The sequence below is a fragment of the Centrocercus urophasianus genome, unplaced genomic scaffold (assembly GCF_019232065.1).
Source record: "Centrocercus urophasianus isolate 14NV4802_14NV808 unplaced genomic scaffold, USGS_Curo_1.0 seq_21, whole genome shotgun sequence".
NCBI lineage: Eukaryota > Metazoa > Chordata > Aves > Galliformes > Phasianidae > Centrocercus > Centrocercus urophasianus.
In genome coordinates, this window is record NW_024884767.1 from 21,812,335 (window position 1) to 21,836,979 (window position 24,645).

General features: G+C 36.7%; 1 protein-coding gene across 1 annotated transcript in view; it reads left to right on the top strand.

The window, feature by feature from the left end:
* Positions 1 to 21,199: 21,199 nt before the first annotated feature.
* CNTNAP4 (contactin associated protein family member 4) overlaps positions 21,200 to 24,645 on the top strand; it is a 116,133-nt gene continuing 112,687 nt past the window's right edge. The window contains exon 1 of the mRNA XM_042822922.1: positions 21,200 to 21,256. Coding sequence (XP_042678856.1) covers positions 21,200 to 21,256 — 57 coding nt within the window. The remainder of the gene's footprint in view (positions 21,257 to 24,645) is intronic.

Sequence of the window (24,645 nt, forward strand, 5' to 3'; positions counted from 1 at the left end):
TGACACTTTCCCAGGAGATACCACCCGACACTTCCTTGAGCAGCTGGAAGTTTAGGGCACTGACTCTAATTTTTGCCAGGCTTGCATTCCTCTGGATCACGAACTCTACCAGGGCATGATCGCTGCAGCCCTGGCTGCCTCCAATCTTAACCTCTGTAATGCTTTCCTGCACATTGGTGAGCACCAGGTCCAGTGAGGCTTCACCTTGGGTCAGTCTGTCTAACACCTGGATCAGGAAGCTACCCTCAACAGACTCCAGGAATCTCCTGGATTATCTGCCAACCGCCGTGCCACTATCCCAGAAAATATCTGGGTGGTTGAAAACCCCATAGGACAAGAGCCCATAAGCACAAACTCCTGCAGTTGAAACAAGAAGGCTTTTTCAATAGGCCCCCCTGATCTGGTAGCCTGTAGCAGACCCCAACCACTAGATGTCCTTTACTAGATCAATCCCTGGTTTTCAGTCATAAGCTTTCAACCTGCTCATGGCTGTTACTCAGACACAGCTCTTTGCAGTCTATCTACTTCCTAACATAGAGAGAAACTGCCCCTCCCTTCCTACCTGTAGCCTTCAATCAGATTATTCCAATCATGGGATTCATCCCACCATATTTCGGTGATAGCAACCAGATCATAATTTTCCAAGCACATCACGGTTTCCAGTTCCCATGTTTATTTCCCATGCTGCGTGCTTTAGTGTAAAGGCACTTCAGTTGGGCTGTCTGCCATACTACCTTTCTAGAGGGACTTTCAGACCTCCGAAATAATTCTGAAGTTTTCCCCCACTGCTTCCTAGAGGGACATGAGAAGGTTTCAGATCGGGTGTGAGCAGCATTGCCTCTTTCGAAGAGTTCCCAGAACATCCTACAGGCTTATCCCTGCCATTTCCTACAAGTAACATCCCCAAGCCCTTCTCTGTCCCACTGATCACCACCTGCTTCCTTCATCCTCCTGAGCTCCTTTACCCTCCCTGTTCTCACTGGACCGCAATAACCCAGTGTGCTCTGTGCCTCTGTCCCTGAGACTATTTAAATATTGTCACCAAGTGTCAAGTGTCAAGGTCAAAGGTGGGCAGTGCCAGCCTCAACCTGGATGCTTAGCACCCTGCCCACAAGCTACCACCCCCTAGCACAAGCACAGCACTGTTGCCGGTTTCAAAAAGAAAAAAAAAAGAAAAGTACGCCTTTAAAGGAGCTTTTTTTTGGCCTTTTTTGCTTCAGATCCCTTGACCAGTGCAGCATTTCCTGCCCTGGAAGCTAGTCTCCACAGCAAAGTGGACATGCTGCACTGTATAACTGCACTACAAAAGTTAAAGAAATCATCAAGTTCACAGCATCTTCAATGAGGACAGAATCTGAAGTAACAGATTTCATTGTTGCTTAAAGTAATTTTTAAATTATTTTTGTTTATTATGATTTTCATATTGTAAAAGAGTGTATGGGAAAAAGAAGGCAGTAAATTACTCCTAAGTAGAGTAAAAAAGTAGCATAAAATATTTGCAGGTATTTAAATTATTTACCAAGCATTGTGCTTTCATGAATATTTATAAGGATTCAGGAACATCCACAAAGTAGTTTTCAGAAAAGTAATTTGAACCTCATAGTTAAAATCCATTCAAGCATAACAAATCATAAGAAAAGATTTCAATCAGCACTATTTAATGTGTGAGAACACTGGAATGGGAAATTGAAATTATAGGGAAAAGCATAGAAGATACTAGGAAACTGTAAAAATTATAGATTCATAGTTGAAATTGAGTTTGTTTTTCCACCATGCGTATAGTTTATGCAAATTTCTATTTCTATGGAAATAGAAAAACAAGTGAGAATCTTTTTTTTTTTTTTTTTTTTCCAAAGGACATTCTTAGGGATACAGTATTTAAATATTTATTAAAATGAACTTGAATAGGCTGAGAGTAAGATCAAACAAGATAACTTCAACAGTTACATTTGTTTCAACTCATTTGGGAGTAGAGGATGCAGAATTTTGTTGCTAATAAGCAAATGTCAGAAACATTCACTCATTATTGGTTATGCCAAAATTAGAGATTTTGTCAATCTTCTAAGTTAAGAATGTAAGAAAAATTCTGTCTAATGTATATGTTACGAATTTCAAATGTATTGGGAAAAAATTCTTAAATTCCAATTAAGAACTCTTAAATTGTTAAATTATAAGGCAAGTTAAGATAAAAATATAAAACATTCTTTCTGTATCATACCTACAGAAAGTCCAGATATTTTAATATCAAAGTGTGGAATGAAAAATTGCCACCTCTAAGGCATTTCCCTTTTCCTTCAATTAGTGTTCATTCTGCTGTCATGTAAGGTATAAAAATTCTTTTCTACTACCTTCACATCATTACATTATATTCCCTGCTGTATTTCCTTCAGATTTTCAATGAGAATTGAAATCTATCCTTGTTCCTGGATCAATTTTTAGTTTTGTTTCATCAAGGAATGAGAGAGGTTGTAATAAATGCTTTAAAGAATGGAAAGAAGGTGTAAAAAGGTCTCTGCTTTACAGAGCAGCATTCAATAACATACTAACATCATTGTCCATGCTGAAATTAATTTTGTTACCAGTCACTGAATTGCCAAGCATCACACAAAACTAATATGGGCATACTCCAACAGCTAAGTTTAAAGATAAGTATTGAACTTTATTTTCTATATTTATTAATCTGCAGTGCAATTAGGCATTTAGCTTCTCCCGGAAACTGAAATCAACATGAAAAGGTCAAGTAGCTCCATTAACAGGGCTATTAATGTGCAAACAAAAGTGTTAATTGATAATTTAATTAAAATATGCTGTTTTTCCTTCTTATTCTCTAGCCAATTAAATAGAAATTGGGGTAGGTAAATCAGTAAAATTGTGTGAGGTAAAAATGAATGAATGAGATTGAATCAGTAGCACATTTCAGTAGCACATTGTATGATATTTTCCTCTTTCTTTAAAAGTGTAGCATTTTTAGAGACTTGTTTGCCTGCATTTTTTTCTCATTTAAAATAAGTAATTATTTTATAAGTACAATAATACAATCTTCAATATTTTAAATTCCTAAAAATTGAGGTCAGTTAGGAATCAGTAAATAGCAATAAATCTAATTCCCATTCATATTATTTGGAGGATGAAACAGTCTTTAGATATTTTCTGCAGCCAAAAAATTTATGAGCAGGTAGGTATTCCGCAAAGTCTTAACCTGAATGTTCTTACTTATGTTTCTCACCTTTGAAGGAAAAAATGAAAAATGAATTTTAAATTTCCATAAATATCACGACCAGTTAATTGTTTCATGAAATTTGGAGCTCATTTAAAAACTTCCCAAGTGTAACAAAATATTTGCAGAATTGAATATCAGTAGCAGACGTATACACTATACAAGGATAGCTAATCAAATTTTGAAAATGTAGAACAAAATTAAAGTACATCTTAGAATTCTAGAATCATAAAATAATAAAATGGCTTTGATTGAAAGAGACTGTAAAGATCATCCAGTGTCAGCCTTCTATTCCATAGGGTTGCTATTGGTTGCTCAGGGCCCAAACCAATCTGGCCTTGATCTCCTCCAGAAATATGACATTCACAGCTTCTCTGGGAATCCTGTTCCAATGCATCACAACATTCTGAGAAAAAAATTTCCAACTAAAATCTGACGCAAATGTGAAACTATTCACCATTGTCTTAATACTGTCAGACCATGTAAAAAAATCTCAATCTTTTTTATAAGATTCCTTCAGATAGTGAATGGTTGCAATTTAGTCTCCCTGATGGACTTTCTTTCTCCAAGCCGAATAATCCTAGCTCCCTCCTCCTCTGGGCTGACTCCAATAGCTCCACTTCTTATGCTTGGAACACCAAACTGAGATATAGTATTCCAGGCGTGGCCTCACAAAGGCAGAGGATAGAAGGTACAAATATATCTCTCTCGCAAGACTGCCCTCTTTTGATGCAGCCAAGGATATTGTCGGCCTACCAAGCTGCAAGTGGATACTCCTGGTTCATGTCTAGCTTTTCTTCCACCAGAACTTCCAGGTCTTTCTCCACAGAGCTGTTCTCAATGAGTTCCTCTCTCAGTCTGTCTCAACTCATGTTCAGCATTTGCATTTGACCTTGTTCAACCTCATTAGGTTCTTTTGGGCCCATTTTTCAGGATTATCCAATTCCCTTTGGAGTGCATCCATTCATGCATCCCATGACCACCAGAGACGTTAGTTATTTCTTGGAATTTCTGCACGTGTCCTTGGAATGTAATGAACATATATATGCTATACCTTTAAATGTGCAGTCTCTCCATGTTGGTGTGCATGTTAGTAGAGTGATCCCCCATGTACCAAATGCTGTAATAAGGGGAATACCTGCTTGACAAAACTCAGTGGAGTGTCAAATTACTGTCAAATTTCTCAGCTTCAGTTTAATTCACCAAAAGCATACCTAATCCATTTTGACAATACATGGACTTGTCATATAATGTTTTCAAAGACGATTTAGTGTCTTGCCAGGACCGTCAAATATGTTTTGTAATATCAAAGAAATTCTTTGTCCAGTGATTAGCAGAAATGAACACACTATTTAGGCGGAGTGAAAGTATTACTATTACCATACTGCAACACTGCATGCTGCTCCAAGATTAAATATGAATAGAATTTTCCATTTGATCATCTCCAAAGCAGTTCAGTTGTTAAGAACTATATATACAAATTTGACAAGTTCAAGTATTATTATAGTCTATAGGTCTTTCAGAGGATAGTGTGTGTAGGATACCCCACAAAATAAACCATAAGTGTTAATCCTGGAAACGTATTCATCTCTTATCAAAACTTAAACAGCTGCCAACAACCATGTTTTGGATGGAACTCCTGGACTGGTGTTGCAGAGTCTCTGACTCTGAAAGACATCAGTAACATAATGTTTCAAAGGGTTTTATGGTGGTTTTCAGATAGATATTAGCTTGGTCTCTTGGATAATTTCCCAGTTTGCTAGGAAGTTGGAAACACCATGTAGGAGTTACATGAAAATCATAACCAGGTCCAAAAAGGGGTTAAATAAGAGATCAAAAGGAACGGTATAACTGTAGAGGAAGTGCAGATGAGTGAGAATGACCTGAGAAAATCCAATTGGTATTAACTCGACTATAAAGTTTAAAAGATCTAAGGATTGAAATAATCAGCACCCACAACAACCCAATACCCACAACAAAACATAATACTATTGCAACAAAAATACATAATGTAATCAAGAATTCAGAATTCTAGCATGGTCAAGTCTTCAATTTTTCTGTCACAAAACACAAATGATTAATCTCAGCTGTCAGCCTTTCTGTGCTCAGTCAAGGTCCCACAGGGGTCTTCTGTAAAATAAAATATAAGAAGAGCTGTAAGGAGGATCCGGGGAACTACAGGCCTATCAGCCTGACCTCTCAGTACCAGGGAAAGTTATGGAGCAAATCATCTTGGGTGAAATCACATGGCATGTGTGTGGTGTCCAGGGGATCAGGCCCAGCCAGCACAGGTTCATGAAAGGCAGGTCATGCTTGACCAACCTCATCTCCTTCTATGACTGGGTGACCAGACTGGTAGATGGGGAAAAGGCTGTAGATGTACCCTACCTACACTTCAGGAAAGCCTTTGACACAGTTTCTCACAGTATTCTTCTGGGAAAACAGTCTGCCTGTGGCCTGGACAGGTATACCCTTCTTTGGGTAAGAAACTGGCTAGAGGGCCATGCCCAGCAGGTAGTGGTTAGTGGAGTTAAGTCCAGCTGGCTACCCGTTTCAAGTGGTGTCCCCCAGGGGTCGGTACTGGGGCTCATATTGTTTAATATCTTTACTGATGACCTAGATGAGGGGATTGAGTGTACCCTCAGTAAGTTTGCAGATGACACCAAGCAGAGAAGTGGTGCTGAGCTGTCTGAGGGTAGGGAGGCCCTTCAGAAGGATCTAGATTGGATCACTGGGCTGAAGTGAATGGGATGAGGTTCAACAAGGTCAAGTGCTGGATCCTGCACTTTGGCCACAATAACCCCATGCAACGCTATAAGCTTAGGGGTGAGTGGTTGGGTGTCTGCGAAAAGGAAAGGGACCTGGGGTGTTGGTTGATGTTGGCTGGCTGAACAGGAGCTGACAGTGTGCCCAGGTGGCCCAGAGGGCCAATGCCATCCTGGCTCGCATTAGAAATAGTGTGGCGAGCAGGAGCAGGGAGGCAATCATTCCCCTGTTACTCAGCTGTGTACACCTCAGAGTGGTGAGGCTGCACCTCGAGTATTGTGTTTTGTTTTGGGCTCCTCACTACAAGAAAGACATTGAGGCCCTGGAATGTGTCCAGAGAAGGGCAACAAAACTGGTGAGGGGTCTGGAGTACAGATCTTATGAGGAGTGTCTGAGGGAGCTGGGATTATTTAGTCTGGAGGCTCAGGGGAGACCTCATTGCACTCTACAATTTCCTGAAAGGAGGTTGTGGTGAGGAGGGGTTTGGCTTCTTCTCCCAGGAAACAAACAGGACCCGGGGAATGGCTGCAAGTTGTACCAGAGGAGGTGTAGGTTAGACATGAGGAAAAACTTTTTCTTTCGTAGAGTGGTTAAGCACTGAAATGGCCTGCCCAGGGAGGTGGTGGAGTCTCCGTCCCTGGCAGTGTTCAAGAAGTTCCTAGATGAGGAGCTATGAGATATGGTTTAAACTGTGGTAGCAATGGTAATGAGAAGATGATTGGACTAGATGATCTTACAGGTCATTTGCAACCTTGTGATTCTGTGATTCTATGATTCTATGAAAACAAGATATTGACTTGCCCTTTTTGGAGCTTTGTTAATATGGTTAAAAATGAGAGAAAAATCTAGCAAGTGCAGATTTTATGTTCCTTTCCCTGGGAGTTCTTAGCCTCCTAAGTACATTTATTAAGGGATTCTTTCAAGATTAGGAAACCTTGCCCCATGTTAGGCAAGTCAACTGACACAGTCTAGCTGGGGAGATAAGAGAGATCCCTAGCTTATCTGCATCTGGATCATGACTCACAGGGGTAGATGGCAAGAGTGGGGGACCTTGTGACAGAAAGCATTAAATCAAGGATTTTTCACAATCAGTGTGTTCCTTCAGGACCCTGACATATATATTATCTGGCCACATAAACTTGCACATAAACAAAGTCATTCATCAGAGTGGATTTCAATTAAGGCATAGATTTAAAAATATTCTTAGTTCCTTCTTCATTATGTCTTCAACTGAGATCTTCAGACTAAGTAAATGAAACTTGTATGTCTTTACAATTTTTTCAAACGTCTGTGTAATGGTAATACGTTCTATGTATAAAGTAGATTGTGTTATTAAAATGTAAGCATTCTGACTTAGATTTATGAAGTTTAACAAATCCATGTCATATACATAAATGCATTTCCATTTGCCAAGTTGCAAATATTCGTTGGAAAGTTCAGTGAAATCTTTGAGCATTAGTTACGTGTACACATAATCTAAAATGCAGTAAATCAGGTTATATTTGAGTTTTACCATTGATTTTTAATGATCAACCAAGCTTCATGTATTTATAAGTATTTAAGTGCTATGTTTTCTGGTACATTCTGATTTCTGCATTTGCTCTTGAGCACTGTAGCCATATTTAAGTGTAAGACTGATAATAGAAAAGTAATTTTTATTAGCCTGAACTGCTTTTATGACTTGGTATTATCCCTTTCTGTCCCTATATTTTGCAGGGAAATCACAGTTTCTTATTAAGTAGCTTCTGTATATATCACAAGGCTAACTGCTAATTGACTGCAGAAGGCTAGCTGTCTCCAAAGCATCCTTCCAAAATTTGTAAGATCAGAGGAGGCAAGGACAAGCTTATCTCTGTAATTTACCACTTCCTAAAGCAGTTTGGCTTACAGGGTTACAGATTTCCTTCTAGCACTTAATCCATCTCCCAGTTTACCTAGATTGAATTTTACATTTAATAATTTCATATCCCATATATCTCAGCGGCACCAGTTCTTCATTGGAGCAATGCAGGCATACCCCTTACCTGTCTTGCATTAAGCTTTTTTTACAAAGTTATCCAAATGTGGGAGTTTATAAGGGAAGACAAAACCCCACATATTAATGATCAAATAACTTGAACAATCCTTGTCTAAATCTCAGAATTGCTAAGGATGATTCCCAGGTTAAAAAAAAAAAAAAAGAAGAAGAAGAAGAAGAAAAAAGTAATAATTAAGGAAATAGAAAAAATAAATATGAAAACAGCATCAGAAAATTTCAGTCTGTTTGTAAATCTGAAATAGGGAATTGAAATTGAAAGTAACAGATAATAATAAACCACACTTCCAAGATTTCCTATGAAGTAATTGTTCTGGCATTTTTTACAGATTAGTGAATTTGAAATGCAGTTCCATATCTATTCCATTCCCTGTGACTTAGTAGAATAGTAAGAGAATATAGCTAGCAGGCATTGACTTGACAACTAAGGATCAGAGCTGAAATCTTTCTGTAAAATGCTTCATTAACTGTCGACTAATATCAGGTCTACTGTTGATAGGTGGCCCACACAAAGATCTTATGAATATCATCCTATCTGGTAAACAAAAATGAACACACTGGCATTGAAACACCCAAGGAATCAGTATTTAGAAGTGGAACTTCAGCTATTAGATCTCTCAGCTCTCTGATGGCTCAGAAGAGACTCTCAGCTACTGAATAATAATAGCAAAAACAAACATACCACTTGTCTTTTTTTCCTACAGACTAAACTAGAAATTCTTGAGATAAGAATACACAAGTATTCTTATAAATTTTAAGATGTTCAATAAAAGAATAATGCAGTTTTGTATTCAGTTTACTAACTTTAGAATAACACAAATTCATTCTCTATTAGCAGTTTACAAAAGCAAATTCAACACTTTTTATTATTACTATTTTATTTTTCCTTGCTACATAAAGTCATACTACTCTGAATATTATTTATTCTGAAAAATAGAACATTTTTATTTATTTATTTACATGGCAGTCACATTTTAATAACTCTCAAAAATTCTTGTTTTTTGGAAAGTTTTAATACAAATTTTCCTTGACTCATGACAAAAGAATTTCAGACTATCTGGAAGTATAAATTAAATTTATTCTTCATAAATTCATTCAGTATTGTTATTTATATATATTTTATTTATATATAAGAGATATGTTGTATATTTATTAATACATAAATAATATTACAGTGTATGGTATTTAAGCATATATTTTTCAGATGTTTATTGTAGTAGCAAAAATTAGTATTTATTACTTGAATTATATAAAATATACGTTTATTAAAATACATATTGTTGAATTTTTAGCTCTATGTATTTCATGGAATTCTTGAAGTAGATTCATATGATAGGTGTATTTTTTATATATACAACATATATATATACACATCCATAAAACTAACAAACATAGTCATATGCAAGGAAGCCATCCAATTATGGATTTTTCCTGTATGCCTGTAAAACTTTTGAGACAAGACAGCCATCAAAACCCTCAGAAATATGAAATAAATATACAGTCTTAGCTTTTAATTCAATATGCGGATATTATGTTAGTTAAGCTGCCGTATGAATGTTGCGCTTAGACAACAGAACTGTGAAAGTACTGTCAGACAGATTGCAATGGGAAATTAGCAATTTCATATATGTAGACATAAATGAAGCAAAAATAGCTAGTGCCTTTATATTTACATTTCTTGCTTGCATTTCATCATGTTCTAATTTGCTATGAAAGTAATATCTCTAATTTATTTCCATGAAAACCACAAAAAAAAGCATAGAAACACTGATAGAGCAAATTCTCATCTACAGAACACTTTTTTCTTTTTTTAAAACAGTCACCACAATCATCTGCACATTTTTATCGGTGTTGTACAAGAGCCTTCTCGCAGTTCTCCCAAACATCTACTACAGTGGAGGTGACCTGCAGTCGCTGTTGGCAATACTGGAAAGCAGATCCCACGTTTAAATTCACTTGTTGGTCTCCGTAAATGCTCAGTGTCAGTTAATGTCAGCAAGTGTTTTTTTTTTCCGCATGGAATAGTTCAGTGACACACTTGTTCTTCATATTCCTTTCCCATATGCCTAAGAAACTAGGATTTGTAATAAATTGGTAGGGTGAACTTTTGACACTTTGTGTTTTAATCTCGCTGTCAGGGATACATATAGTAAAAGAACCTCCTCTCCCTCTTATAAATTGTAGTGAGACAAAAAGCTACGGATTATTATTGATCCTAGCTTTACATGCTACAAATGCAGATTAACATGTTGTATAATACCACTCAAAATAGAAAATAAGTGTTTCAATTCACTCAAAAGTAAAGAGCATGTAAAAATTATTTAAGATGAAACAATTTACACAGCTTTATCAAATTGTTCTGAACAGTGTTAGAGCTAGCTATGATATTCTTTTGTCTTCTTGCAACAAATATTAAAACCTGCTTTCTACATCCACTCTGGTTTGTGTTTGCTCCTGCAGTATTGTGCATGAAATTAGAAATGGCATCAATATTGGATTCTACATCAGCATTCTTATCAAACTGAACAGCCTAATGAGAGACAGTGGCAATAAGACATTTCTGTGTGCATGAAATTTTCTACGCATCCTCTAACCATAGACAAAATTACACTCTCAGACAAAATCCAAAATGATGAGATGCAAACAACAAAATTTTTTTCTGATCAAAATAAAAAAAAATAAGAAAATTAAAGATAAGAAGTAAAAATTCAACTTCACACACAACAGAGTCTTCTAATGCATCTTCCTAAACCTAGACTATAGGAAAAGACAACAGCGCTTATGTAGGAATGAATTTCATTGAGAATGAAAAAATTTCCCAAATTCAGTCGGGGTTTACTTTCAGCCTTGGATTGTTGTCATAATATCTGCCAAAAAGGGGTGTACCTGCAAGCTAAGTGAATTTCTTAGCTTCTAATAAGTTATATAGTTTGCTAACAATCATCGTGATCATCAGTCAGAAGTGAGCAGTAACAGCTATGCAAATCTTGCAATAAACTGACAACTTTCTAAAATACTTTCTTTTGGTAAGAAACACAAACTGTGAAGAACAAGAGTTTACTAGCAGAAATCTACTGGAAGGATATTCATTCTAGTATCAGCCTTCTACTGGGGGAAAAAAAGATACTTTTTTTTTATACGTATCTCATGGTTTTATGATTTCTGCTCTCAGTATTCCACATCATAACATCATGTAGTGTACTGGGAATTAAAGAGTTAACACTCCAGTTTCAAGTACCTGTCCCTGAAGAAGAAGAAAAACAGAGGACTGTTTGCTGTGCTGCTACCATTTTCTGCTCAGAGGGTAAGATAACCATTTGTAGATCACAAGACATTTATTTTAATCTTCTGGCTCATCTCTGCTCCCAGCCACATTGCCTTAACTGCTTAGAGTAAGGCCTTCAGCTTTCGGACACTCTCTATAATTTTATTTGATTTGTTATCTTCAATACAATTATATTGTATTATAGCGTGTTATCTTTCATTCCAATATATTATTTAGTAAATTAGTTTGTTTCTCCTCAGATCATTGCCCCTTTTTTTTTTTTTTCTTTTTTTTTCTTAGGCCCATCTCTCAACTCTTTCCTCCTTTTCTCTTTTTCCCTACCCCAGGGCATGGGTCCACGTATTCTCCCGCCCCACTCATGGAGTCCAAAGCAGCTTGTGAACAGTTGGCAACTTAGTAGAAGTGACTACTTATCCCTCACAATTATAACTTCTTTACAATATTTTGCAAAAATCTTAAGTGAAAATGTGTCCTGCATTCAAAGAATACTGAAGAATATATTAGTTACATAAATATTTGACTCAGACTTGAGTTTTCCAACTCATATAAAATGTGTTGCCTTGTGTAGACAATTTCTTCACAGATTATTATAGTATGTTGCTGATGAAAAATCTGAAGAAATAATCGTGGCTTTCTTAATTCTTTGAGTCACTGTCAATAAATTGACCTTCTGATAGACAATGAGATACCTTTGAGAAAGTTTCCCTTGAAATACATAAATAACGACTGACTGAGTTGAAATGTCTACAAAGCCTTTTAAAAATGAGATGCAAAATCTAATTCACTCACTCGCTCATTCACCAAAACTACTAGCATAACTAAACATAGAAGCTTATGGGTAAAGATGACATTGAAACTTCTTTTAACTTACTAGATATTACTTGTTCCAAGGGACTTTTAAAATCACTTTCAGATTTGCTTAGAATGTTATTTAGAATATTCTAAATAGAATATTTAAAATTGTTTTTTAGAATACCTGCTACTATTTTGAAATATGAGATTCTTGTATATTAAATACTGTGACAAATGAAAAATTAAATGTAGTTTATTATTGACATCAAAAGCAGTAATTGTTTCCATCATTGATACTGATGTTCAGAGTATATTAAAACAGGGTAGACTTTCCTAAAAAAATTAAGCTTGTTCCGTATCTGAGGCCATGAAAGTAGCTGATTAGCTCATACTCCCTGGAAGTGTGTTCGTCTGATGGAAGCATTTATATAGCTTTTCTCCTGTTTTGTCTAGATTAATAGCCCCAGGAAAATTCTACGATTTTTTATGTCTATTGAGAAAGCTCTGCACGTTGACTCTGATGTAGGAAAAACTGCTTACATTGGATAAGTTAATAGGTATCTTTTCTTTATGTACTTGTTCCAGAAATTTCTTCAGAAATATTTTCTTCAATTCCTCAACTTTTAGGAAGAAAAATTTCAGTATTTTCTTGCTAACTGAGGTAGACTTATAACTTTCAGAATCAGATGCCAGTCATGTGGGACTTTTCAATCTTTACTCGGGAATTTAATGGATATTCTCATGAGTGAGAAGTTCTGTTTTGTTTTAGTTTCAGGATGAAGGATTATATAGAAGTATTTCCTAAGTTGGCAGTTCTTAATGACATTTTCAACCTCTGTTACGTAAACACTCTGAGAATCAGTGGGAAGTTATGAAGACATTGATTGGATTCTATGGCATTCAGTAGTGCCATGACATTTAATTCAGGAGAGCCATGCAATGTTAAAGTGGCAGGTCACAATTTGTTTTAATGTCCCATAAACATGTAAACGTCACCTTTATGTGGAAATTAATCGCTTGCTGGAAGTCTTATCTTCCCCAGTTATTCAAAACCCACCATTCTAGTTATCTCTGAGTAAAATGTTTATTTCTCCCTACAGTTTACATGACCACAATATTCCTGATAAATTCACCATTCTAGTACAATAAGATGAGACTTCAGATACAACAAACACAAAAGATAGTTTCATTTAACTAGGTGTAGGCCTTTCTTCAAACAATAGCGACTCTTGAAAACTGAGATTTACTGCTTTGAATGACCTTTTGTCTTTTTAGGTCATAGGCCAGGTTCTGTATTGTAGGATAGTTTTAAATATAGATAATGTTAATAGAAGAAATACCTTCTAGTCCTAAAATAATCTGGTGAGAAGCAATTGTCAGGGTGGAGGCTGGTCAAAAGCAATGTCCCACAGTAGTCAGTCTTGGGACTGGTGCTCTTCAACATCTTTATCAATGACATAGATGATGGCATCTAATGCTCCCTCAGCAAGTTTGCAGGTGACACCAAGCTGAGCAGTGCAGTTGATATACTGAAAGGAAGGTAAGCCATCCAGAGGGACTTGGACAGCCTGGAGAAGTTGGCCCATGAAAACCTAATGAAGTTCAATAAAGCCAAGTGCAGGGTGCTGCACTTGGGTCAGGGCAATCCCAGGTATTTATGTAGTCTAGATGAAGAACCTCTTGAGAACAGCCCTGTGGAGAAGGTCTTGGGGATCCTGGTAGACAAGAAGCGGGACATAAGTCAGCAGTGTGCTACTGCAGACTGGAAGGCCAACTACATCTTGGGCTGTATTAAAAGAGGAATGGCCAGCAGGGAGAGGGAGGTGATTGTCCCCCTCTCGGCTTTGTGAGGCCCCATCTGGAGTACTGCATCCAGGTCTGGGGCCTTCAGCACAAGAAAGAAGCAAAGCTCTTGGAACGAGTCCAGAGGAGGGCCACTAGGATGATCACAAAGCTGGAGCACCTCTCTTATGAGAAAAGGTTGAGGGAACTGGGCTTGTTTAGCCTGGAGAAGAGAAGGCTCTGTGTAGACCTCACTGTGGCCTTCCAGTATTTGAAAGGAGCATGTAAACAGGAGGGGGAATGGTTTTAAACTAAGACAGGAGAGATTTAGGTTAGATATTAGGAGGAAGTTTTTTCACACAGAGGGTGGTGACACACAGGAATAGGTTGCTTGAGAAGGCTGTGTATGCTCCATCCCTGGAGACTGAATGTGTCTCTAGACAGCCTGGTCTAGTAGTTGGCAACCCTGCACATAAAAGGGGGGTTGAAACTAGATGATCTTTGAGGTTCTTTTCAACCCAGGCATTCTATGATTCTATGAATTGTATTTTTTTATATATCAAAGGTAAAAGACGATGCAACTATCAAACACATGGCTGAAAGATATATTTTATGTATTTTTTTAGAACTGACAAGCCAACAGATATGGTTTCACCTCACAATCACTCTCTGCCCCTTCTGTTCTCAAACTAGATTCTGTGTTCAGTTCTTACTTAAAGCCAAAAGTTCCACATCTTTTTCTCAGTTTCATTTGTCATTTTCTTCCTTAGAATTACTTTTCTTGTACTGTGCTGTTGTATAAATGGAAGTTCATAATAGTGTAAACTTTTCTAGTTTTCTAGTTTTCATCTACCTTGTTTAAATTTAGAACATTTTTCCTAAAATTAAGATAAATTATTTCTACCCCAGCGTTTATCTGATTCTGATACTCTTCTGAGGTGCAAAGGGGAATCTCACCTGGGAGAAACACATGAACACCTCTTATTGTATAGTTTTCCCTGCCTCAGACTGTGTAATGTTAAACTCCTGGAGAATAAAAACCTTGCATCATCATTAGTTACTTAAGTATATAGCTTTTTTAACTTCTTTTTTTTTCTTTTTCGTGTGTGTGAGTGTGTGTGTGTATGTGTGTATGTGTGTGTGTGTGAAAGATTATGCTCTTGCTTTTCAGGTTGAGAATGGAAAAAATGTAACATTTTAATATTTCAGTCTTTTTAATGTCTTAACACACTTCATTTGACCTTTTTATGGGTAAGAAGCCTTAATTGTCAATTACTTGGATGTAGAATATGTGCCTTGTAAAATGATCAGCTGAATTTATTCCTGATGAGGCTTTATCAGATTCAAGTTAGAATTATCTTCCATTAAGTTGTCTGTATGGGTAATATACTTAGCTTAGTCAATCAAAGTAAAGTATTCTTTATGATGTGTGTTAGTTTAAACTCTTTTTTTTTTTTTTTTAATACACATTGCTAGTAGTTATTAAGTCTAAACATGCAAAGATAGATTGAATCTGAAATTGATATGTGATAACATTAGCTAAATGGCATAATGCATTGTACGTGAAGAAGCTGGGAATGCATATATTATTATCAAGTTTTATATATAGTTTATATTGCAACACAGTTAAAGGTAATCAAAGAGCATGATAAAATTTGGAGGATTCCGTTCATACAGAGTGGGAAGCTTTATGTCAGCTTATCTTCTTTACAGCTCAGAATTTTTTTAAATGAAGCAAAAGTAACCTAACAGCCTGATAGCTACCCAGTGCCATGTTGAAATACATCTCTTAATAAATTATCTGTTGAGAAGGGTATTTTTTAAATGGTACAATCCTCAAAATTCACTGTAAGAATATTCAGCTATTTTCTACCTCACATTTGAACTTTTGTATTTTTTTTCCCAGTCACTTTTAACTGATTTCATTTTAATTAATTTATTTATTTGCTATCTTTTTACTAACTTTACTGATTTTGCTATTTCAAATGTCTTAATTTTAATGATATTGCCAACACTGTGAGGCTAAGGAAATATCAAAATTCATGTCCTTAAAACATGTCGTTCATTAACAGGCAGAAGACAGGATAAGGAACTAATGTTCATTTGATATTATTATGTATTTATTTCAGTGCTCACAGGGGAAGCCAGTATATATTTCACCTCCAGAAGTAAAAAAAAATCATTTCATACTACTTAAAATATATCTGAAATTCATAAAAATAAAAATCTTCTGAAAATGCAGGCAATCTGAATGGAAGAAAGTGTCTCTGGTTAAGTTAGTGTCACTATCCAAGAATCACATTATCGGGTTATAATCCTGTTAAACACTGTCTAAGAGAAGTACCTGAGTTCACCAAACTGTGCATATATCACTCTAATGAATAACATTTCTTGGCATAATTTCTGAAAAAAAGCGTTGTTCATTACCTGGGAGAAGAGCACGAGGAAATACCACTGTACTGTCATTTCTATGACTTGAATATTAATGTTATACAAAAATTGAAAGCAATGAATGTTCAAAATGCAAAATATCCTCAGTTGCATCAAAAAAACTGTGACCAGCAGGTCAAGGGAGGTAATTCTGTCCCTCTACTCTGTTCTCATAATACCCCATCTTGAGTACTGTGTTCAGTTCTAGTGCCCTCAAAACAAGAAAGACAAAGAGTTATTGGAATACGTCAAGAGGAGGGCCATCAAGATTATCAGAGCGCCTCCCCTATGAGGACAGGCTGAAAGAGTTGGGACTCTTCAGCATGGAGAAAAGGAGGCTCTGAGGAGACTTTATAGCAGCCTTCCAGTACCAGAAGGGGACCTACAGAAAACCTGGGGAGCGACTTTTTGTAAGGGCAGTTAGTGACAGAATGAGGGGAAATATTTTTAAACTGGAATAGGGTATCTGAAGGCTAGATATTAGGAAGAAATTCTTTTTCACGAGGGTGGTGAGACACTGGAACAGGTTGCCCAGTTAGGCTGTGGATGCTCCCTCCCTGGAAGCATTCAAGGCCGGACTGAATAGGGATTTGAGCAATCTGTTCTGGTGGGAGATTGTCTCACTTCAATTTATAGGAGGGAGAGGAGGTTCCTAGATATATGTATACTTTATGGGAGATTAAGGAACAGCGGTTCAAATGTTGGTCCAACCAGTTGTCATGGTTCTATGTTTTTGTTTTTTTGTTTTTGGATTTCAGTATTCCACATCAAAACATCATGTAGTGTACGGGGCATTAAAGTGTCACTGCCCCAATCCCAGCTACCTATCCCTGTACATTACAGCAGTCACGGGATCTGGCCCTTCCAGGTGGGGGGGGCGCTCTCTTGCTGCCTGGCAGTGGGTGCTGGAGGGTGCTTTCCTAGCCGTTCCAAGCTTTTCAGGTTTGAATCGGTCCCGGGAACTCTCTCTCTCTCATCTTGTCTGATTTATTAATCTCAATTTCAATTAAATTGTATATATTGTGTTATTTTGTATTCCAATATTATAGTAAAATAAGTTTTCCTCCATAGATTGTTGCCGCTGCTCTTTTCCTCCCTTCCTTCCTTCCCATTTTTTGTGGGACTGGGGTGGGGGGGGAGGGCAAAGGCCTGTCGCCCCTGTCACGGACATAGATTGATCTGGTCAACTCCGTGACACCAGTTAATTACAAATCCTAATTAATCAGGGAGTTTGGGAAGGGGAAGCCAGCAACAATTGTGACTTAGGGGGATGGGGAAGGGAAAGCAGGAGATAGGGAAGACAGGAAAGTAATAAGAATTACATAAAACAGGGATAGTAACAACCAAAGTCTAGCAGCATCCTATTGCACACCGTTCCAATACTCCAAGGTCAATATGAGAGCAAAAGTCCAGGGGAGAGCAGCAGCAGAGTGGCAGGCCTTAGGCAGCAAGCAGGTACAGTGACAAAGCAGGTCCAGGAGAGTCCGTCAGCAGGCAGGTATCATGTCACAAGGCATCTGATGCCTCTTTCTGTCCATGGAATATCAGGCAATATGATCAGGAGATAAGCTACAAGATGGCTTGTCTTGCAAAAACTGGAAAAAAATAAAGGTGTTGCATTGCCTCCTACGGTACTGACCTAAAACCAGGCCAGGACCAAATGACTGCACGTACACACCAATATGATGAACAGCAAAATGGCATTTATTACACGTGAACTCTAGCTTATATAACCTATGTGCTTTGTCTACGCCCCTAAGGGCACGTGCCATACATCAATCATAGAGCAGGGAGAGGGCCTATCGCGTCACATTCCGTGGGGGAATCTTGCAGTCGCCTACAACATAAAGGAAAAATTACCTCCCTCATCTGGTAGCAGATAGTCCTGCAGTAGCAGAGATATGCCTTTTTGTGATCTTTTTTTAATTGGTGTTTTTTTTGTTTGTTTGTTTTTGTTTTTGTTTTTTAACTTTGTGCATCACTTCAGTCTGAATAATATGCTAGTCTCCAAGTATTTTGCAGGTGAGCTCTACAAATTACATTCTCAGCACAGTTTGTCTGAGAACTCCTATTGTTTATATCACATCTCCTTGCCATCTTGAATATTACCACCCCAAAGAACAGTGATATGTCTAATAGTGCATAAAGTGAGGATTTTTCATGGAAAGTAAAGTTGAATGATCTTGCATGATGTGTGCCACGGATTTCATATATGCTGTGGATATGGACCACTTGACTAGTGCTCATGAAGTTCCTTATTTAAACTCCAGACCTGGATATTCATGAAGTTTTCTTAAATCTCTGATGATTTCAGACTATTTTGCAAGTCACTGAATAATGAAGCAGAGTTAATACAGAGATGAGGTAGTGATGGTTGTGTCATAACAGTTTAGATGCAGAAAATAAATCCAGAAAAGAGATTTATCACTTCTATTCTTAAAATTTCTGCTTGAAGAAATTTCTGCTTGAAAAAATTTTAGGGAAATTATTCTGTAATAGGGTTGAACATAGAAATTATTAGTAAATTTGTAGACATAAAGTAATTGTGACCATGTAAGTTTAACCAGTGATAAAATTTTGTCCTCTCACCAATCTTATAAAAACAGATGTAAAAAAATCTATGCACTTACATGAACATCAAGGGTGGTGTTTTAGTATTACATTCTTCTTATTTAAATGGAATACTTGTCTATGTAATTGTTCTTTTTTTTTTTTTGCCTCATAATCTCAGAGTGATGCTTGTTGTCAGCTTTATGATCAGTTAGGGAAGAAAGTAATCTGTGTCAAAATGTACAACTTGCTAGAAACTGAATTTTGACAATGTTTTCAGAAACTTACAATTCACTAATTATGATTAAATGAAATTTCAAATTCCTGTTTGGCCATTGTTTCCACAACAAAAATCCTAATTTATCCTAATTTATTCTAATTTATTTGTAAAAATTTTAAAAGAATTCAGAAAAACACTAAGACATCCTTAAATTTCAACCTTAGGTTTAAATCAGGACTCTGTTAAATTTTAATTAATGTACGAATGTGTGGGAAAATTTTTAATTTCATGTATGCACTGTTACATATTTTTGTAAACACTTCCCATTTACTGTCATCAGTAGATTTAATCTCATTTTTTGTGGCTTGTGAATACCTTTATAATATATATATTTAGTATCTTTTTTTCCCCTCAAGATAATGTTGAAATCTTTACTCAAAACCTTGGAATAAAATTAAATCATGTGATGTTTTATTTACAAAATGTTAAGCACCACAAATTCCACAGAAGCATAAGATTGGATTGCTCTTTTTTTTTTTAATAAAACAGTTTTTATTGATTGTTATGGAAACTATATTTATTGATTGCTCTGTGTTGTCTATTTTTTCGAGACTATTAGAGGGTAAATTTATCTATGTTAAATCCAAATCTGTGAGTATGAAACAGATCACTTCCCATTTTCTGTCACCATGTACTTAAATAAAACCTAGAAGGTGCTAATCATGTCCGAATCCTTGACAAAATTTGCAAAATAAATTTAAAAAATCTTATTTTTATTTTCTCACATTTTGTATTTCACTTGTTTGTGTCCTGCCCTTGGGCTCTTTCATCTGACTTGAGTCAGGAATTACCCTGATCATAGAATCATATAATTAATTAAGCTGGAAATGACCTTACAGATCATTTAGTTTTAAACTCTCTGCCATAAGTAGGGTTGCCGATTACAAGATCAGGGCACCTAGGGCCCCATCCAAACTGGCCTTGAACTACATAGCTTCTTTAGGCAGCCTGTTCCAGTGCCTCACCACCCTCTGAGGAAACAATTTCCTATTAACATCTAAACTAATTCTCCTTTCCTTTGGCTTAAAACTGTTCTCCCTATCATTATCAGATTGTGCAAAAAAAAAAATTGTTCTCCATCTTTCTTATGAGCCCCTTCTTTTGAAAGGTTGCAAGAAGATTTTGAAACCTTCTCTTCTTCAGGCTGAATAAGCTCAACTCCCTCATGGGCAGTGTGTCTAGCCCTTTAATCCTCCTCATGTTCCTTCTCTGCACTTGTTCAAGCAGCTCCACATGTATCTTGTGATCTGAGTAAATAGAGCAAGCTAAGGAAAAGAGAACTAAGCAGATAAGGTGTGGGGTTTCTTTATGTTTTGCTTTGTTTTCTTTTCTTTTTCCTCTATTTTTTTTAAATTAGCTTTGTGTTTTGGTTTAAGCTTAATCGTCACAAGCTTATATATCTCCTCACCAGAATTGCATGGATAGACCTCATATTGACAAATGGTTTTCATACAGACTTTCTACTCACTTTAAGAGGCAAATGTAAATTAATAAACTGTGCTTTATTTCTTCATATATGGATCTCTACACCCAAGTCTCATGGAAAAGCATTGTGCAGAGTCATTCAGTTTAAAAGTGACTTTAAAAGTTCCCATAGTCCAGAGAGAATTATAATCTCCAGTTAAACAATGGTAAATAAAATACTTTCTAAGATTTTTTCTTGAAGAGCTTTGTCTAATTGAATAAGAGTTACTTTGTTGACTCGTTATAAAATTTAATTTGTAAGTGACAAAAAGGAGTAAATTCACGTTGAATTTTAATATTTAGAAATGGTTGCATACATTAAGTACTCTATATCTCGTTTTACAAGAGTTTCTAGGTATTACCTAAAGAATTTTGAAGCAAGTGCATCTTAATTTTTTTTTTTTTTTTTTTTTTTAAATTAGAATTCTGTAAATTCCAATATTTTTCATTCCTTTTTTAGGTGCTGGTGGTTGGTCTCCACTTGTGTCTAATAAATATCAATGGCTTCAGATTGACCTTGGTGAAAGAACTGAGATAACTGCTGTTGCTACTCAAGGTGGTTATGGGAGCTCTGACTGGGTAACAAACTACCTTCTAATGTTCAGTGATAGTGGACGAAACTGGAAACAATATCGTCAAGAAGAAAGCATTTGGGTATGTTACTTCAATAATGAGAATTAGGTTTCTCCAGAAGACATAAAATTATTGGAGATGTGTAGTAAGCAAGGGAGTGGAATAAAAAGAGCTACAATGAAAATTTTGAAACAATATATGCATGAAAAATTCTAGCTTTTGACAAGATAAGGAGCACTGAAAAGCAAACAAACTTAAAAAATTTGGCTTTAACGTTACTCCATTATGTGACAAGAATGTATTCTGAAGACTAGAGTATTACTGCAAAATCTCATTTTTTCCTTCTGTGTGTGATAAAATTGTTTTCCTGAAATATTGACTGTATTGATTTCATATCAAATTTGCTTTTTCGTTGAAAACAAAAAAAGATATAAAGGTATGCAGACAGAAACATTTCATATAAGTGTAATTTTTGTTCCTAATTACAAGTCTAGATTCTGATATTGATTTGATATTTTAAGCATTTTTTCACTTATTATCTTTGTAGCTAATAATTTATAAGTGCGACTATGTCCATCACATCCCATTAATGCTAAGTTTAATGAGAGTTGAAGATTTTCAGTAACAGATAGATAATGTCCAAAACAGAAATAGAACATTGAATTATATGTTTAGTCTATGGTTGTATCTGTCTTTGAACCCCAGCGTCTACAGACTGGATTATTGGAATAATATTAGTGTCCTTGTACTCAGATTTCATTTTGTCATTCTTCTATTCTTCTATCCAAATGAAGAGCTGATTCATTTTTTTTTAAGTTTTACAAGACTTTAGGTTTCAATGTTTTTTGCTACAATTAAATATTATGTTAAATGTATTTCATTTTGTGCATTTGAATTTTGACTTTTATTTATTATCAGTTTGCTCTCTCAGATTAACCTCTCTCATATCTTTGGTTGCTGAATGTGATTAGTCTTCACTTCTCTACATGATAGGAACTGATCTAAAAAGAATTATAGCAATTTTGCGATGTATATTGATCTTAGCATTCTCATTGACAGTTCACTGATGACATAAATGCGTGCCTTACTTGCTGTCTTACATCAGTATGTTTATCTTTCAGATAGATTTCATTTAGCATTTAAAATCCTTTAATCATGAAGATACTTCTGAAAAACTGATTCCATTACATTTACTAGGCTTTGTCTCATAGATTAACTGTCTCTTTAGTTTGTAATAATTTAAAAGTAAATCTTTTAACATTTTTAATGAAAAAAAGAAGTATGTTTTTGTCTGTGTATATTAGTAGGCTTATATTTTGTGTTTAATTTTCCATTTCACGTATCTTAGCTGACGAAAAAATTTTTGTATATTTTATGTATGAAAGTTTTGTATGCACACACATACATATATGCATCATTTTCTCAATCTTCTGAATTGATATGGAATTAATTTACTTCTAACATTTACAATTTTGATGATATGTAATAAAATTTTATAAATAGTGAATTGTATGGCTGCACATATTCCCAACTTCCTCTGTAAAGGATTTGGATTTTAGGGATCTTGAGCTCTTTAGTTTGACTGGGGGTCCTGATTCACCTATGCCAGTCTCTTGCCTTCTTTTCCTGACTTCTTACATCTGCGGAAAGAGAGCTCTTCCTTAAAGATCATAGAATCATAGTATCACCAAGACTGGAAAAGAATTCTAAGATTATCCACTTCAACCATCCACCTATCACCACTTTTTCCCACTAAATCATCTCCCTCAGTACAACATCTAAATGTTTCTTGAACACCTCCAGGAATGGTGACTTCACCACCACCTTGGGCAGCCCATTCCAGTGCCTGACTGCTCTTGGAGAAAAGCTATTTCCTAATGTTCAACCTGAATCTCCCCTAGCACAACTTCTTGTTATCCCCTCTAGTCTTATTGCTAGTTACATGAGAGAAAAGGCTGATCCCCATCTCACCACAACCTCCCTTCAGGTAGTTGTAGAGAGCAACAAGGTGATGCCCGAGTCTCCTCCTCTCCAGACTGACCAATCCCAGCTCCTTCAGGTGCTCCTCATAAGGTTTGTGCTCCAGAGCCCTCAGCAGCTTCATTGCCCTTCTCTGAGCCTCTGAAGATCCAGGGCCTCAACAGTAGATCAAGATCTATGATAGATCTGCGAGCTCTCCTCTGCACCCTTGCCCATGAGAGCAGTTTCCCAGGCTGTTTTGTTGACTAACTTCCTGAAGAGCTGAAAGTTAGCTTTCCTAAAACTTGGCATCCTAATTTTACTTTTGCCTGTATCATATCCCTCAGGAGAGTGAATTCAATCATAGCATGGTCACTACAGCCCAGGCAACTTCCAATCCTGGTGTCACAAATCAGATAATTTGCACTGGTGAGCAACAGTTCCAATACTGCATTCTCCCTTTTTGGGCTGTCTATTACTTCATCTAGGATGTTAACGTCAGTGCATTCCAGGAGCATTTTGGCTTGCCTACATCTCGCCATGCTACTTTTCTAGCAGAAGTCTGGGTGGTTGAAGTACCCCAGCAGCACTAGTGTTTGCAGTCACGACACCTCTTGTAGCTGGAGATGGAAGGCTTCATTAACAGGCTCTGCTTGATCATGTGGCCTGTAGTAGACACTGATCACAAGGCTTCCTTTGCTGCCTCTGTCTCTGTCACCCACAGGTTTTTAACTTGTGCATGACTATTCTTTAGGGACAGCTTTTTACATTCTATTCCTTCCCTGATGTAGATAGCAACACTCTCTTCCCTCCTTCCTCACCTATTCCTTCTGAACAGCTTGCGGCCATTGATAGCCACATTCCAGTCATACGAATTATCCCACCAGGTTTTGCTGACAGCTGTAGTATCATGGTTTTCTAGTAGCACAGTGGCTTCCAGCTTTTCCTGTTTGTTTCCCAAGCTGCATGCATTGGTATAAAAGGCACATCTGGGCAGCTGGTCTTGTCAGGTTTTTAGAGGATAACTACTTAATTCCTTTTAAGTATTTCACTTGAGTTTCCTTGTTGCCTTCTCGTATTGCCCCAGCAGTTACTGCCTCATCTTCAGAGGTTTTTGTATGTACTGCTAGTGTTGCCGGTACTTCTCAGAGCAGCAGGTTGAGGACCTCTGCTAGCACCCTGTCCTTCTCACATAGCTATGCTATACCACACCTTACAATGGGAAGGCTCACAATTCCCCCCACCAAACGTGTTCATTATTCTAAACAGATTCTAAGTTCTAAAAGGATATGAGTTGTTTCAGGGTATGTTTAGATCTGAGAGACAGTATATCTCAGAGAAGCAGCAAGCAGAACCTGCCTAACCAATATTACCTACCAACCCTTGAGAGATGGATTAAATGCTATACAGGATAAATAAAAGGAACATGCTGGCACTGGAATAATAGGTAGAATCAGCATTGTGCACTTTTCCCCACCAATCCACTAGAACCCACCTCCTGCTTTTAATCT